We start from the raw sequence: 18,934 nt of genomic DNA on the forward strand, positions 1-18,934 counted from the left end.
AAATTTCAATCTCCACGCGTGAATAAATGTGGTGGCGGCGGTGTTTCAATACCTTCAACGCGTGAAGGATTTGTCATCACGGGGCGCCCCGGGTCACCTAACTCTAAGGACTAAGAAACTTATAAGTACGATGATCGAATATATTTTTTTCTAATTTATTCGTTGATGTTAGTTTAAATTTGAAATTCTACCGATAGAGTTGATGTTAAACTGCATGTTAAGTAGGCTCGCATAAAGGTAGATGCCCAAAAGCCAAAAAAATTGAAAGAATGTTTATTTATATATACTAAAGATAAAATATATATAAAAATTCCTTGATTGTCTATGGGTGTTTATACATTATGCTGGCATGGAAAAACAAAATTCGGCTTGATAAATATATCATGGTCAATTTACAATCATGCCATGAATTGGTTGTGGTTCTCGTGTTGTTTTCTCTATTAAAACTTTAAAATGATTATATATGATTCAAAGATGATTAATTTAGAATAAGGCTGAACGGTATGGTGACGAAGGGAAGAAAGAAGACGGGGTGGCGGGATGGGGTGACGGAGCGGCGTCGAGATGAAAGAAGGGGGGCCCACATGTTTTGGTCCGTCGAAACGTCCATATTCGGACGATGAGGACGGAGACGCAGGGGGTTGGTGTAGATGCCGTCGCCAGAGCAAGACGGGTGGGGCGACGCCCCCATACCATGTAGCCTAAAAGAACAAAATATAGTTCACCTGCTATCCATATATGAGCTTCATTTGACAGATTTAGTCATGCACCTTTCATGGTTTATTTGGACTCATTCAAAGTCTGATTTCTACTTTTCACAAATTGGTCCCAATTTTGATTGGTTTTCTAACTTGAAATGAAAGCTGATTATAGACCTCTCCATTTATGTCCACTAACATTGGACGACAGCTATCCTTGACTTATTCTAAATTGATTTATTCATCCATCACTCTCATTTATCATGTCCACACACACTCATTTATCATGTCCACACACACTGAACTGATGCTATTTGTGTCCGTATAGACTGGTGTGTGTACCATTCGTTTACTTGACTTGACGTTTACTAGATGTTTAAGTCCATTCAAAGTAAAAGCTACGTACTATTGGTATTTATAAATATTCAAGTTTAGATTAAGCCCCCATCTCATATTCTAAACAAATATCAAACAATATGAATGCTCGATCTTCATATTCTTGTTTCTCTTGTTTTCACTTGTTCTTTCTTGTTGTTTTGGCCTTGTTTCGTTTATGCTCATCTGATCAAAACTCTCATCATGTGTTATGCAATGACGTTGAGAGACAAGCACTTCTCCGGTTCAAGCATGGCCTCACTGATGAATCACAACGACTCGCTTCGTGGGTTGCTGAGAACAAGGACTGTTGTACATGGGCTGGGATAGCATGTGATAATTCCACAGGTCATGTTCATCGTATTCATCTTCCTGGATCTGACGGTCATTGTGATATCCTATATGATGGCGTGACATTGAAAGGGGAAATAAGTCAATCTTTGTTGGATCTAAAGCATCTCAAGCATTTGGATTTGAGTTGCAATGATTTTGGAGGCATCCAAGTTCCTAAATTCATTGGTTCTTTTCAAAACCTAAGGTACCTTAACCTTTCATATTCCAATTTTGGCGGAAGTATCTGTAGGTCCCTCGGAGGATGAGGTCAAACCTTAACCTTGTTATGCTAAACACACTAGCAAGTGCGGAATCCAAGCTAGAGTGCAAACCGAGTTGAGACAAGAACAAACACAAGACACACAATATTCATCGATTCACACCACTTGTATTAATACGTATGAAAGGTTCGGTTACAAGCCCAATGTCTACAAATCTGTTTTGTGAACTCTCTAAGTGTGTGTGTGTTCACAGCCTTCTATCTGTCTATCTATTTTGAAATGAACACATTACATGGGTATATATACCCAACACAGATCGTCTGGTCGAAGGATCAGAAATGCTGATCGAAGGATCAGATAGATGATCGAAAGATCATCTATCGACCATAAAACCACCGAAGGATCCACATAACTCTCGAAGGATGATCTATCGATGTCCATCAACATCCCTCGAAGGTTCATCTTTCGAGCTCATCGAAGGATCTAAACTATCCTTCGATGAGTCATCCTTCGACACAGACATGACAACCATTTAATAACTGTTTGGCCAAGTCAAACCAGGAGGATGGTTGACTTGGTCAAACTTACAAGACTAACAGAGACATCGTTTTACATCATGACCAAATACAGACAAAGTACAGACACAAGTGCACCAACAAACTCCCCCTTGGCTGTAGCTTTGTCTCGATCTTGATCATCTTTGATCTTCGTGTCTTCAAGACTCTGATGTCCTTTCAAGTCTTCAATGTTGGAGGATCTTCAAAGTCTTCACGTCTTGGAAGCAGAAAGTGTATCAACAAACTCCCTGTTTCATGTAGGAAGTGTGTTGACAAACTCCCCCTTAACATAAGCTCCCCCTTGAGTTATGCTCGTGAATGACTTGATTTTCAATTTGAGATCCTTGAGGTGTTGATGATGGTCAGCGGCAACTCGATCAACTTCATCATTTGAGCGCCTTCACGTCGTGTCTTCATTCCGAAGCTTTGTCATCGACCATGTTCTCCTTGCCTTTAGAATCTGCACATGCAAGAAATCTAAACGCGTAATGAGAACAACTGCTTGGAATATAGTTAGTATAAACAAATGACACACGAATGACCATTGCACAATCAAACACCATCCGACAGTTTGAAAGTTAAAAAAAATTTGTCAATTTTAGTTTCCAACTCTCAAAATTTGCAAATTTCGACCGTTTATGAAGATTTAGTCACTTTGGTTTTCGTTCAGGTTTCAGGTAACGAAGACTCGAGATCCAACATCGTACGATCGAAAATAAAATAGAAATAAAATCTTTTTGGCTTTTATAAAGTTTATATTAAAACAGATTTTAGGTGTCTTTTAATATTTCAAGTGTAAAGACTGAAAGCAGTAAATAAATATATACAGACATTCTTTTTGCGAGTTTCGAGGGTAAGAGAATCATATCAGTGTACGGTCATGCCAAAACGCTCTTGTTGTTCAATTAGTTAACATTAAGATAAGCATCCTATAACAATTATCGGTATTGTTGTCCACTTAAGCTCAACTTATCAGATGTAATCATGGCGAGGGGATACGTTAAGGTATGATTTATACTTACCGACCGGTGTTCATCCACATCACGACACATTCCCGTATCAAGGTATGCACGAGGATTCATCTTACCGGTGAGTATACCGATTATCATCTGTTTGACCGTATATGATGTGAGATTCTCACTTATTTTGTTTTGAAAACAAGCCCTATGTGATATAATCACTTATTTATGAGGAACTTGATTTTCATATGCATGAGGGCACAGGAGCAAGTCCGTGAACAGGTCAGTACTTCCGTACAGCAGAGAGACGAACTTGACTCCCGGATAAATGTGATATTTTATCACTTATTTGTTTGGACATGTGATTGTTTATCACTTATTGAGGTCGAATGCAGTATGAGATATGTACACGTATGTATAGTATCATGGAAGATCTAGACTTGCGTCCCCGTTATTTTTCGGTAAAAGATACAACCATGATACACAGATGATAAGCAACATAAAGACCGAATATCTCAGAACCTCGGCAATCTATCAAACGAAATTTCGGTACTAAGACCATATGCCAGTGAATGGTTCCCACCTGGTCTTCAGTCGATTTAAGTTTATATCACCCTGCACACTTTAAAATGATTGTGAGCCTACCGATACATCTTATATAGAGCTGCTTATCGTTTTTCATTTAAGGTTTAAAGAGGTTTGGATAGACCACTGATGTACTATCATTTTCTCTTTTGCTCGCCAGGAAACTCATTTTTGTTTTTCTATTGTTTTTGTGTTTTTGAAATTTTTTGATGTTTTTGGATTTTCAGATTTTGGATTTACTCCCCCTAAAATCAATAAACTAAGACAAATTTAAAACACAAAGGTATTTACAAAAATGATTTTCCGATGTTGGTTTTACTCTTGCTTGACCTTAATGCCGTTTACCAAAATTAAGTTTTAATCAGAAAAGATTTATCGAATTTTGGAAAAATCAGTTGGCATGTCGGTAACCGGTGCGGACCATGACGACATTGATGAGTTTCATAGAGAAACAATCACGTGTAAGGTGATATTCGAGATCAATGTGTCAGGCCAAAGAGTGTTGTACGAGATAATAATAATTCAAAAAGCAGCTTAAATATCGACAAGTATAGGAGAGATTAGAAATTTAAAACCATATCCTGCAACTGCCTCGTGCATTGCAAGGAATCTGAGTGCTCTCCCAAATTGGATATCCACCCGGTGTGGACTTCAAAGTCGAATTTGCAGCTACTGAGAAATCTCTTGACAGCAACAAGATCAAAAACCTTTGGTTCCGGCTGGTCTTCCACATTGCACCAGCGAAGGTCTTTGTCTTCCTCTTGAGAAGTAGTGTGTGATTGTTCAATCCACGCCAAGACATTCGCACATCCGGTGTAGTTTGTTCAACAAACACATTTTCTTCAATCACACTGCGAAGAAATGTACACTACACGTCCATTTTGTTGATTTTGAACTTCAGCCGTTCTGCAGGACCCAATCAAAAACCATAACAACCAAATTTTGGTACGTTCTTCATTTGGTCGAATTTTGCAACTTCATTCAACCACATTCTTTCACCAACATATTCTTCTTCTTTTCTTTTTCTTTCCTCTCTCTCCATCAATGGCAACAACATTCTCCTAGATATACCAATATTTCGGAGCCTTAAGTCGCCAATCTTGTGCATGGACGCTCCACTATCAACAATCCTAAGACTATCAATAGTTCCTCCTGGAACATCCTGCACACTCATTCAGAGATTAGTTGGAGAGGGGGACCCAAGCCATTGTGGTCTTGGGTCTTCCATTTTCATCAATAACAATAACTTCTTGTCTTTGATGATTGGTAAATTGTGATGGTCCCGCTGATTCATTAACCGTTTTTGGTTTCCAGGTCTGTTTTGTTTTACCAGTGTCATTCTTTAAAATTTTAACTTCATGGTTGTCAGAAGTTTTTGAAATGTCTGGTTTTACAGAAACAGATGGTTTATTAACCACATCGGTTTTAATTGCCTTTTCAATTTTCTTGACCTGTTGGCATTTCTGTTTCTTTTCCCTTTCTTTTACAAGTCGGGGATCTTGTTTTGCAGAAACAGATCGCTTACGGTCAGTTTGGTCATGGGGAACATCAACTTTTCCTTTTTGTTTATGAAAATATGGACAATTTAGAATTATATGTCCAATTGTTCCACACTCAAAACATGATCTTCGTTCAATAAACCCCGAAGTATCATGTGATCTTCTTGCCGATGATGATGAACTTTGTGAACCCGAGGTACTAGGCTTTGAACTGGTTTGTTCATTTCTCTTCAGAACAGTAGCTTTCTTGACAAAATCTAAGTTAGATTTATTTTCAAACGTCTCAATTTTGTCCGTTCCCGTCGATTTCACAAAGTTTACATTCTTGTTTTTCTTCCGATTCGGCTTCTTTTGAGTTTGAGCTGGTGATTTTGCTTTTGGCTTGGTATGATTTTGCTGTTTCTGCACTGTTGGTAATTTCTTGTTGCCAAATTGTTTTCGAATTTCGGCCTTTGGAATAGGAGGACACTGTGTAACTGTAACACGTGGTCCTGTCTTTCCCAAGAACTTACTTGTCGAGTTTTCAAAAACTTTGCTGATTAAGGACTGATTCACATTCTTAATGGGAAAGTCTTTGTCTGAATAGATTTTATCATCACCAATAAGAGTGTATAGCAAGTTCACACTCTCCGACTCTTTTGCAGACAAGGACTCAATTGCAACAGTCTTAGCGGGTTTTGCAGGAGGATCACATAGAATGTGATTCTCGAGAGGTATGTCCTCATCTTTGACTACCGCATCAGACTTTGCTGGGACAGCATCATCAGATTCATCATCAGAAGAATCAGCATCCTCAGTAATGACTGGAGGATCCTGATTCAGTTCAGCAGAAGACACACATGTATCTGCTGATTCATCCGAATCTGATGATACTTCCTTTGTATATCCGAGCCCTGCTGCAAATTCTTTCACATCTAGAGGCACAGATGGTTCAAAGAACACTCTGTCCTCCTCATCCGGCATGGCATCATAATTATGTCTCACTGGTGGTGGACAATTCTTATAGCCTATGCATGTGACGTCCCTTTTCTCCTTTTGGACATCAATGATGTGATCCAACACATAGCTAGAACTCAAATAACTATCTAACTTGAGTTGGATTGCCTCACTTTCCGTTTTTACACAAGCCATCTCTTTTTGCATTGTCTCAAGACGAGATATATACAAATTAATGTCAGTTTGTTTTCTGGAAACCATTTTAGTTAACTCGGTTTTATCTTTCTTTAACTTTTCGATTACCGATTTAAACTCCTTTTCATGATTTTCATAAAACATATTGGCTTCTGTACATTTGGAAAGGTCCACAGTCAATTTCTGATTGTGAATAAAAGTCACATCATACTTTTCTTGCAAAGCTTATTGCTTACTTTGCAAGTCACACAAATTCTCATTCACTGTAGTATGTTTGTCTTGCAAGTCAAACAAACTAGCTTGTAAAGCATCATGTTTGCCTTGCAACTCAGACATACTTTTCTCTACATCAGCACATCTAGCACGCAACCTATCACATTCATCACAATTTACAACAGTTGGTTCATCGACACATACCTGACTTGATGAACCGTCGACATTAGCCATAAAGGCTGAATGGAGAGAAGACGAAGAATAAGCAGCTTGATCCACCAGAATAGATCTTCTATCACTTAGTGCTGCAGCTTCCTCCAATAGCTCATCAATGTCAGCATCAACCGAAACATTTGCTGTCTCACCCACATGATCATCACCTGAACTGGATGATTCTTCGTCAACACTCCTGCTGTACCTAGAAGAGTCTTCATCTTCAGAAGATTCACCACCACTGGCGGAAGATTCTCCACCACTGGTGTGAACTGCCTCCTCCACAATTCTAGCAAAACAAGCTGTACCATCCTGAGTGTCACCACTCAACTGGATTGACTAGTCACAACCTTCATCCACTTGAACCACAAGTGCCCTGTTGGCATTTGATGGTCCAGCTTGACTCTGGTTGTTGACAGGTATTAATGTACGCTCATTGTTCCTGTTCTGGTTATGCTGGTTGCATTGGTTTCTGAAGGGGTTCTGGTTCCCGTGCTGTGCTGGCTTTGTACATTCCCTTTTAAAGTGACCCCGTTCACCACAGTTGAAGCACTTTACTGCCTATTTATCGAACCCATACTTGGTGTCTTTCTTGCTTTCCAAGCTGGTTCTGCCAGTACTTTCCATGAAATCCTTTGCCCTTCTTATAGCACTAGCAAAGGCCCACTTGATATCCATCAAGTCCATCTCTTCCTTGTCAATCTGCCGATAGTCTTCTTGTGTCAGATTAATGTTGCCAATCTGACCTTCCACTAACCCACAGTACACACTTACTATAGTGTTAAGCAGCTCCATGTGTTCCCTTGCTACTTCTACACTAACCTTAGAGAAGCTTGAAGTGTCTAGCTGTACTGTATTTGGTTTTGATTGCTGACCAGCAGATGATGTCCCTCCATAACACGCTTGTTGTTGAACAGGAGGTGGAGGAGGTGGTTGTATTGGATTTCCATACATGTCTGTAGTGGGAGCTGGCTTAACAGGAACTTGCACTGGATTGCCATACATATCCGTGCTTGTGACAAATGCCGTCTGAAGTGGAGCATGTGAACCGGTTCTTGCAGACGAAGAACTGGAAGTTCCATAATACATCTCTGGATTTTGTGGCACTGGAACTCTTTTTGCCTTTAATGTTTCCTCCTGATCCTTGTTTTCCAAAAGCTGCACGAAGTCGTTGATGTTTGTAGTTCTCAACACTCTGTTATACTTCAAGATTTCCAAGAAACTATTCCATTGGGGAGGCAACGCATCAGCAAACTTCTTTACTACCTCTGCTGTAGTTGTCACTACTCCAAAATTGCCCAACTCTGTAAGCAAGTGATAAAACCTGCTTGTCATATCTCCCAACGACTCCTTATCCATGCACGTGAAACCGTCAAATTCTTTCTTGAGAAGATCGTGACGCAATTGGCGTGTTGCTTCATTCCCTACTCCTCTGGTTTTCAACCCGTCCCACAACTTCTTCGTTGTCTTGAAACGGACAAACTGGTGGTAGATATCTTTGCTTAACGCCTGAGTGAGAATGGCGTATGCTTTCTTTTCCAGATCATACGTTTTCTTTTGATCTTCAGGAAGATCGGCAAACGTAGCAGTATCTGAAGCAGCAACCTCTATAGCTTGATCGAAATCTGTAGTGAAACGTATCCACAGTTCGGTATTTTGACCAAGAACATATGTTCGAAATCTCTCAACCCAACCCGGATATTCATTTAAGTGCATCAACTTTGGAGGTCGATTCAAACTTCCTGTTTCGCTTTCGCTCAATAAGATACTTTGAATGCTCGGAGTTTGATTTGATACTAATGCCCATTGACCCGTCGATATGGCATTTTCTTGCGAAGATGTCGACACTGGAGATTCGGCCCATGAAGGAGACAGACTTGTATTTGTGTACTTTCCACTGTCTGGAGCCGGTGTACCCCACCATGAGGGAGTGGAACCTGTACTTGTGTATTTTCCACTATCTGGAGCCGGAGTTCCCCACCAACTCGGATTCATCTTTGATAAATTTAATTCCTGGAAATCACACTCAAATCAACTAAAAAGTTATAAGTGACCAGCCGAAAGATCCAAGCTCGAAAGACAAGACAAACAGAAACTTGTTAAATTTAAACAGAAGATATGTTCGAAGGATCAATATTTGTTCGAAGGATCAACAGTGTTCGAAAGATCACTGTTGAATTTCGAACAATGATTTCGAAAGATTCACAATTGAAAGATCCTTATCTTTCGAATAAATATCGTTCGAAAAAATTCCTTGGCTCGAAAGATAGATCACAGACTTCGAATGATGTTCGAAGGATGGTTATCTGTCGAACCTCCTTTGATCGAAAGATAATCTTTCGACTTCGAAGGATATCTTTCGAATGGAACTGACACAGCTGACACAAAGTTGACAGGTTGGTGAAAAGGTGATGAGTTGGTAGTCAACTTTCGGCAGAAGGGTATGTTCACACCTTTCTTTCTACCAACTCTGATTTTGACTAATAAAATATTCCTTAAAAGGAAAATCTTATCCAGAAAATCCGGTCACCGGAACAAGCCGGAATTTGGCCGGAAATCACCAAATTTCTTAAAAACAAGTTTTAAGTTACCCAACCCGTCTTTTAACACACCCGGATAGTTTAGGACACATTTTTATGTCAAAATATCCAAGAAAAACACTAAAAACGGGTGCTAAACCAAGTGTCCAAACACTCCAAAGTCTTGTAAAAACTCGGTTTTAACAAGGAAAAGAGCCAAAGCTCTGATACCACTTGTAGGTCCCTCGGAGGATGAGGTCAAACCTTAACCTTGTTATGCTAAACACACTAGCAAGTGCGGAATCCAAGCTAGAGTGCAAACCGAGTTGAGACAAGAACAAACACAAGACACACAATATTCACCGATTAACACCACTTGTATTAATACGTATGAAAGGTTCGGTTACAAGCCCAATGTCTACAAATCTGTTTTGTAAACTCTCTAAGTGTGTGTGTGTGTTCACAGCCTTCTATCTGTCTATCTATTTTGAAATGAACACATTACATGGGTATATATACCCAACACAGATCGTCTGGTCGAAGGATCAGATAAATGATCGAAAGATCATCTATCGACCATAAAACCACCGAAGGATCCACATAACTCTCGGAGGATGATCTATCGATGTCCATCAACATCCCTCGAAGGTTCATCTTTCGAGCTCATCGAAGGATCTAAACTATCCTTCGATGAGTCATCCTTCGACACAGACATGACAACCATTTAATAACTGTTTGGCCAAGTCAAACCAGGAGGATGGTTGACTTGGTCAAACTTACAAGACTAACAGAGACATCGTTTTACATCATGACCGAATACAGACAAAGTACAGACACAAGTGCACCAACAGTATCCCTCCACAACTAGGGAATCTCTCAGAATTACATGTACTGTGTCTTGGAAGATTTCATTATTATAATCTTGAAAGAACGAGCATGGAGAATATGAAGTGGTTGTCAAGTCTTGGTATGTTGCATCACCTCGATATGAGTGGCTTGGACCTTAGCAAAGCAACTGATTGGCTTCAGGTGATTAACACCCTTCCTTCTTTGGTCCAGCTACATTTGTCTGATTGCAAACTCTCAAATCTACACATGTATGTTCCTAGTGTCAATCTCACATCCCTTTCTGTTCTCGATCTTTCTTACAATAATTTTAACAATTCAGTATCACAATGGATATTCAGTGTAACTAGTCTAGTTTCATTGGATTTAACTCGGTGTTATTTTCGTGGTCCTATTCCTAGCTTCCGCAATCTGACTTCTCTTGAGTTGCTTCTTGTTGCCAGGAATGATTTCATGAATTCTTCCTCAATATTTCAAGAGTTGTCTAGTAGTAATCTCATCACATTAGATATTAGAAGTTGTGGTATTTCAAGTTCAGTTCTAGATTCCCTTCAAAATCTAACAAATCTTATTAGCCTGCGCTTGTCTGACAATCAACTCACTAAGAGAATACCTAAATCATTGGGTAACTTTTGTAATTTCAGAGAGATTGATTTGTCTGGTAACAATATTGGTAATATTAGTCTGACATATTTTCTTGAAAGTTTTTTCGCGTGCAAATCACCTGCCTTAGAGTCATTATCCTTATCTTATACTCATATAACTGGGATAATTCCTCATTCCATAGGAAACTTGTCATTTCTCAGAACATTATATCTTAGTGTAAATCAAATTTCTGGTCCCATTCCATACTCAATTGGACGATTATCATCATTGGCGGAGTTGGATGTTAGTTTTAACCAAATAAATGGAAGCTTTCCCGACTGGATTGGACAATTATCATCATTGGAATGGTTGGATGTTCGTTTTAACCGACTGGATGGCAGCCTTCCTGATAGCCTTGGACAACTTTCAAAGTTGACTCATTTAGATTTTTCTCATAATTTGCTTACAGGTGTTGTGACAGAAGCTCACTTTATCAAACTAGTGAGCTTGAAGGATCTAAAAGGATCAGCTAACAAATTCATCTTAAAGCTGCAAGTTGCAAACTGGATTCCCCTTTTCCAGTTGAGATCCTTGCTTCTGAGAAATTGGGTTTTAGGGCCTCAATTTCCGTCGTGGTTGCAATCACAGAAGGATTTACAGGAATTAGACATAAGCAACACAGGCATTTCATCGCCCATGCCTGAATCATTTGTAAGATCATTCTCCGAGCTATGGGATTTGAATATGTCAAATAATCATATTCGAGGACCCTTAACGTTCTCTGGTATCGCTGCCACACTTGAATTTATTGACATTAGCTCAAATGCGTTTTGGGGATCGTTACATCCTTTGTTGTGTTCCAGTGGTGTGACAAGCACATCTTTTCTTAATTTGGAAAATAATCATTTGTCGGGTGACCTTCCAGAGTGTTGGGAGAAATGGCCAAGGTTGGATATCTTAAATTTGGGGAATAACAGTTTGTCTGGTGAGATTCCAAGAACATTGGGTTCTTTACATTTAACGTATCTGAACATGCATGGGAACAAGATCTCCGGAAGATTACATTCTTCTCTAATGAACTTAACAGATCTAGATGTTCTTCAACTTGGAAGGAATGAACTTACTGGAAGCATTCCAACATGGATTGGAACAAAACTTACTCGTTTAAGAATTCTTAACCTTGGATCCAACCGTTTCGATGGAAATATTCCTCATGAGCTTTGTCATATTATACATATTCATATATTAGATCTTGCTCATAACAACCTATCTGGCAATATTCCAATATGTTTCAACAAATTTAGTATCCTTTCCGGCATCGAAACCAACTCAAAAGATGACTTTACTTACTTCGCTGGACCGGAACTATCTATTGCTGGTGATTCATTGGTGACGAACGGACGGGAGGACACGTATAGTAGTATTCTTCCATTAGTGATGTTGATAGACCTTTCGAGTAACAATCTCACCGGACACATTCCTAGTGAGCTAATGTCCCTCTTGAAGTTAAAATCGTTGAATTTATCAAGAAATCAATTAAGTGGAAGTATCCCAGAGAAGATCGGAAACATGAAAGAACTGATATATTTAGATTTATCCATAAACAGGCTTTCCGGGGAACTTCCCATGAGTTTGTCAAGTTTACATTTCTTGAGTAGCTTCAACGTGTCCTTCAACAATTTAACAGGAAGAATTCCAACAGGTACACAACTTCAAAGCTTCGGTGAGTCTAGCTTCTTTGGCAACAAACTTTGTGGAGCTCCACTAACTGAAACTAATGGTTGTGAACGGGTTAAAGCAGCAACTCATACAATAGGAGAGAAAAAAGAAGAGGATGGAGCAGATTGGGGGTTGATTATAAGCATAGTGGTTGGATTTGTTTGTGGATTTTGGATGATTATGGGTCCATTGATAGTGAGAAGATCATGGAGGATTGCATATTTCAGTTTTGTGAGTAATTTAAGGTATATGGTTTATGATGTTATACATAAGTATTGTTGTCACATGTTTTCTTGTTGATGTTGTAATATGTTTCATGCTTTACCTCAAATTGTTGTCACATGTATTCTTGTTGATGTTGTAATATGTTTCATGCTTTACCTCAAAATTTGAAAACTTTGTATCAAAACTGGATAATGTTATGTCGTGTTGTTTGTGTTAGTAAGTTTGTTCTTTGTATGATCATTTTCTTTGAAGCAGTAAAAAAGGTGTGAAATGGGATGCGGCAACTTAGGGGAAATTGAGGTAAATAAATTTGTAGGATAAAATATTACTCAACCATAGGTTTTGCATAGCTATGTTGGGGGTTTTATGAATCCTTATATTAATTGTCTTTTTATGTTTAATCTATAAAATAATAATATATATAGTTACTATAACTCTTATTTGTCATCCGATACATTAATAGAAAACTTTTAACCCGTTTTCTTCTTAACCGATTTATTACTTTTACCCATATAACGTGTTAATAATAAAATATAACCGAAATTAACCGATTTTGATTTCACATAGATAGGTTAAAAGGTTGCTCCAATGCTTGCCCTTTGTCTTCAACATCAATCGATAGAAAATTATATTCTGATACTTGTATATTCTTCACTATGACCAATAGGAGACCTAGTGACAAAAATGGAAGTATATAAAACTTGAAATAAAAAATCAAGAGGAAATATGTGCACTGATTGATATACAAGTAAAAACAATATGAAATGATCATAACTAGGCCCCGTTTTTTTTTATCGGGTTCAACTTAGTTACGCCATGCTGATGATAACTCCAAATCAACGTCTTCCTCCCACCATGTTGCAGTCTGCAAACAACACACCGAATTATACCAAATGTACAAAAAAAATGGTAAACGGGTCAATTTGGGTTATGGAAGAAGGTCAAAAGTTTGAACTCTACAAAGCCTTTAAGGGGTCAACTTTGTAAGAAAAAAAAATGACTAAATTGAAAACAGGCAAACGGGTCAAATTGGTTGAAAGCCGCTCAAAGCGTATTCAATATAAATAAATGAGCAATTTAGCCAAGAAACATCTTTGAATTACCATCAGTTTATTATCTAACGATGATGATAACGGTAATGATGATGGATGGGCTGATGAGTGATTTAGCCTGGAACTTTCTAGAAAAATACATCCTAAGGGTGGAGGGTGAATTTCTGGAGGAACGAATAGAAATGAGAAATTTACCTTATAGCCCCTGCGAAGGAACTCAAGTTGGCTTCCTTGTTCCTCCTTCAGTCCAAGAACCCTTAGCAGTTCTTCTTTCGTCTGTTCATACCAAACAAATGTCTATGAAAAATGTGTGAATTCGGGTTACCCTTTTATCCCTAACGGGTCGAACACTAAAATAAACAAAATGGGCTTGAAAAGAAACGGATCAAAAACTAAGTGTGAAGTACTTACTTCATTAAGGGTGAAGCGGGTTTCACTTTCAGCAACACAAGCATATGAATTATCCGTTTGCTTAAGCATCACCTGCCAGGGTCCTGCAACAGTAGTGTCAACATTAATATTTATTTTAAAGCTAATTGTTCTAAAAAAGATAACTTTAGAGGAACTTGTAAATATATTTATTTCATATGCATATATATGGCATCAGATGGGGCCGCTGACATGTCATCAACGTAATGTCAAAATTAATATTCTTACCAGGGTATTGGCGGAAGAGGGCCCCAGTGTAATTCACAATATATGGTGCTACTGCTACTGTCTTTACATTTCAAAGTAAAAATGTCTATCAAAGAAATGCCAAACACTATAAAAATAATAATTTAAATAAATAAAATCATAAGATTGAAAGAACTACCTTGGAATACTCTCTTATCCGAATATAAAAAACCGGAGTAAATTGAGAAAGAAATCGGTAGTGTAAATCTTTCGGTGGAAAACCAAGAAGACCAAGGTCGGCTCTGCCAAATCCAACCATTCCATTTGTCACAGAGGAAAAAAAACTAAAATTAATGGCATCATATGTGAATTTTATCTGAAATTAAATCCACATAAATATTACCGCAACGTCTCAAGTTCCAGATTAAATAGAAGCGCGGGTGTTGATGCCCCAAATTTTTCCTGCACGTCACCATGGACCAATATTGTTTTATTCAGATATTTTAATTATTGTCCTAACAATATTGTTTCTAAACCATAATTCAAACATTAACTGTTCAGAATTTTTATAGTGGACAAGAAGTGTTTGTTGGTCAACCAAACTGATTTTGTTCTTTTTTGCATGTAGCAAAACCACCTTTTTCAACCTGAACCGATTTTACCTGTTACTAAACCAATCCATATAAGAGAAAATACACCCGTACCAGATATGTCTCGATGGTAGCAAGTTCACGGGTGCTGCAACAAATGAATACGTAAAGCGTTGGTGGTTTGTCAGACTGCCACCTATCTGTGTCATAAGCGGGTCAGTTACAAAAAACATGTTATCAACGGGTCAATTACAAAAAAAAAATGTCATAAACGGGTCAGTTATAAAAAATGTTATAAACGGGTCAGTTACAAAAAATATGTCATAAACGGGTCACTTATGCAACAAAAATTGTAATTACTGTTGGATATCAAGAACACTTAAATGTGAATTAATAATGCATCAAGAACAATAACATGGGGTCAATTTGGATAAATTTCGTCTGTCAACGAAAGTCAACGCAAACTGTTTTGATTATAAAATTGATCTACGTATCCATACAATTTTGCGCCCATTTATAGTCTATGAAACGGTACGAACAAGGTAGTTATACCCATTCGTTTGGGGTACCAGAAAACTCTCATTAACCGCCAATTAACGGCCTTTGACTTTCGTTTCCTGCCTTATGACCAATATCTAATCCAAATACATGATCAAATAATCTAAGTCTAGATTACATTCTAATTATTATATACTATATTCCTCATTCACATTAAAATAAACGCTGCAGTATGGAAGTTTAGAGAAGTTTGTTTTTCTATAAAAGTAACCTTCATTTTCATCGTCAAAATCAAAATCGAGTGTGTTCCTTATAGATTTGAAGAAGGAAGAAACAGGGCCAGCTGGAATATCATCCAATGAACCGATAGTGACTCCGTCAACCTGGATTAAGGACATATAGGGATTTATGAATCTAAGATTAGGGTTTATAATGACATTAACATTTAGAAATTAGGGATTGTAATCTATGATCATCATACTGCTTTAAGCTGATCACCAGCAGAATACAACAGCTAACAAGAACATATTGCTAAAACGATTATTTCACTTACCAAATCAATAGCTGATTTGAATAGCTCTGAGGCTCTACGTCTTTCTGGCTTGTCAGGGAACACCTACATCAAACAATAAGTTCGAAACGCGTATACCATCAACGGTTGACGATGAGGTGGCAATTTTCACCCGTTTACTTGTAAATGGGTTGATTTGGGTCATGTGTTATCTAAAATTTGGGACAAAAACTGTAGATACTTCAAATGAAATGAAAATAAAAATGACTTACAATGCGAGCTCGTGTTTCCCGAATTTCTTGTAGCTTCCTTACAACAGCCAATGCAAGTTGCACATTGGCATCGGTAAACTCATCTGAAGACCCCTTCACAATGTCATATAGGGGAAGCTTTATACTTAGAAAAAAGCTTCGAGAAGCTTCATTTTACGAAACCAGCAAGAAAGGATGAAGTCTACGAAGATACCTTATATGAAGAAATGCTGGTAGGTAATGGCCTGTTGACGTCAACAATTTAAAATGTAAGCAAACTGAAAATAACAAATGTAAGCAGAAGTTTTATCAAAGTTATGAGTTATGACAATTGAATAGGTGTCAATCAGACAATGTATATACTCCAGTAGATAAATAAAGACTGACTAGCTTTTTGATTTCCCGTTACAAACAAACGATCATTCTTATTACTTAGTGAGAAAAGTGACTTAGACTCGTCTAGAGCCACTAGTATTGATGGCGGATATGAAGCCAGTGCAGCTGGTCATGAACTGTGGGTCCAAGCTTGTTTTTTTAAAAAGCATGAGGCCCTCCAAGGTGTTTATGACCCGAAAGCCAAGGTGCGAAGCGAGATCCTCCCGTACGCGAGACGTTGCTATATGTACAACTGAAAGCTGGCGTCTCTCTCACCTCTTTTACATCCTTCATCAAACCCATTCATAAATTTAGCCTCCTCCAGACCCTAATTTTGACACACATGCGGCACCTTTAGACCCTGAGGCGTTTTTCCGATAGCCCCACACCTCAAGCACGCTTTTTAAACTACGTGTCCAATACAAAAACATTAAATTTTTAGGGCACGGGGCCTTCTTGCAGATGAATAATTGAGCAAGTTTTAGCGGCTTCTCATTGGGCAACGGGACTTGCAGCTGAGTTTCTGATGCTAAGAACTTGCTGGAGTTATATCCTAACTCCATTGAGCTGGTTTTCTTGCAGATGAATAATTGAGCAAATTTTAGCCTGGTGTTCCATTTATACCCCTCTGATTGTATATAACCTCTTGTGTTCCATTTATACCCCTCTGATTGTATATAACCTCTGGTGTTCCATTTATACCCATCTGATTGTATATAACCTCTTGTGTTCCATTTTTACTCAAATCTAAATGTTGATAGTTGTTTATTGACTTCCATTTCTCTTTTAACTTCATGAATAGGCAGGCATATATCTCCTACTTCTATACTAATCCAATATTTACCTCTTTACCTAATTTTATATTACAGTATGAATTATATACAATCGCATTTCCACAATCTACACTGTGATACCTTACGCAATCCCACATCGTTTTGTTCTGCCTACGGAGTACGGACAACATACTGGTGTAAGATGGTAAAATACTTCAATTGATTATGAATGAAGGTTGTCATACTATATATAGAGATCATAAGAATGAGCCCGTAGGCTGACACTAATAAAACCTAATAATAATATACTTCAATAACCGGGCCGTAACTAATGGCCCGTCTCAAATATCACCAACGCGTTTTGGTCGCACTGGATATGGGTGAGAGCAAAATTCCACAGTTAAACGTTCTTAAGTGGGAGTAACCTAGTGATGGGTGGCATGTCTATGTGCTCCTAAGGGGGGAAAGGGTGCCCAACCCACATACCTTAAGTCCTGCCAATCCTCTTGCCTCACGTCACTCGGCCTAAACCACTATCATAAAACATGGACCCACAATTTGACCCCACTCTCTCTCTCTCTCCTCTTATCACACTTAAGACCATCCGGTAGTGCATAATGTAGACCCTACCCTCAAGGTACTACTACCCGCAGAACCGGTGGCGGTGTGCGGCCTGCGAGTAGGGGGTACCCGAAGGCAGGGGATTGAGCACCCCGGGTCCCCTAATGAACAAATTGGTTGGTACGAGGGGCCGGATGTCACATACACGGAATTACAACATGTCGGGTGGTGATGGCTATTGTTCTTTTGGGGGAAACACTCAACAAACAAATCATGCAATGAGGAACAATCACCACATTATCAAATCAAATGCAATTTTTTTAAAACTAACAGAGGCATGAGTGTCTAATAAAAATGCTTAAAATGAATAGATTAGAGAATTACGGGAAATCAATTTCGAGGCGCGTTTTGCCGTCATCGAGAGCAGAGGCGAGAGAATTAGCGGCATCTGCAACAAGAACTTGGTAGGAAGAAGAGGAACTTAGGCTTGCAGGAATAGAAGAACCTTCGTTGCTGCTGCTGCTGCTGCTGCACCTGATTGTATTCGCTGCAGTTTTATTGAGGGAAGATGAGGAATTGAAGAGTATTCGAACGGGGAAGAGAGAGGAAGTAGGAGAGAGAGTCAGATTAATTAATGATTAAATGATTAAACTTTTATTTTTTTATTTATTGAGTAATAAAGAAACACTTAAATATTAATAATCACAATTACTTATATTTTAACTTTTAGTTTAGTTGGGGCCCATACTTTATAGCCTAGTGGCATCTTGGTGGTGGGAAGCTTTGGGACCAATAGGTCCTGGGTTCGATTCCCACAAGGGGGGTTTTCCCATGTTTATTGGGTTTCCTCTTGAATTGGTGTGACATTATGCCTATTGGAGATGGATATGATCGGGTGGTTCCTCTGGTGGCACGATGATACTCCAGTGGTCCGTCAGTGATTCAAATTTACCGTTCAAAAAAAAAAAGTTTAGTTGGTAGTATAATTAAAAGATGAGTTAATAGCCAAAATGGTCCCTGAGGTTTGCTC

The 18,934-nt window shown here is 38.5% G+C and overlaps 2 protein-coding genes across 2 annotated transcripts; one reads left to right on the forward strand and one right to left on the reverse strand.

Moving 5' to 3' along the window:
• The first annotated feature begins 10,239 nt into the window (after positions 1–10,239).
• LOC110905183 (receptor-like protein EIX2) lies at positions 10,240–12,753 on the forward strand. The gene has a single exon (XM_022151078.1). The coding sequence runs from the start codon at positions 10,240–10,242 to the stop codon at positions 12,751–12,753; it is 2,514 nt and encodes an 837-aa protein (XP_022006770.1).
• A 601-nt stretch (positions 12,754–13,354) lies between these two features.
• LOC110905182 (protein LOW PSII ACCUMULATION 3, chloroplastic) lies at positions 13,355–18,533 on the reverse strand (the record flags this gene model as incomplete). Its single annotated transcript, XM_022151077.1, has 12 exons — positions 13,355–13,543; positions 13,926–14,006; positions 14,142–14,224; positions 14,388–14,448; positions 14,545–14,647; positions 14,749–14,807; positions 15,050–15,135; positions 15,705–15,816; positions 15,987–16,049; positions 16,217–16,309; positions 16,410–16,440; positions 18,289–18,533. Coding segments are annotated over 12 exons (1,077 nt in total), but the record flags the coding sequence as incomplete, so codon positions are not given.
• Between the last annotated feature and the right edge of the window lie 401 nt (positions 18,534–18,934).

This window comes from Helianthus annuus, chromosome 4 (assembly GCF_002127325.2).
Source record: "Helianthus annuus cultivar XRQ/B chromosome 4, HanXRQr2.0-SUNRISE, whole genome shotgun sequence".
In the NCBI taxonomy this organism is placed as follows: Eukaryota; Viridiplantae; Streptophyta; class Magnoliopsida; order Asterales; family Asteraceae; genus Helianthus; species Helianthus annuus.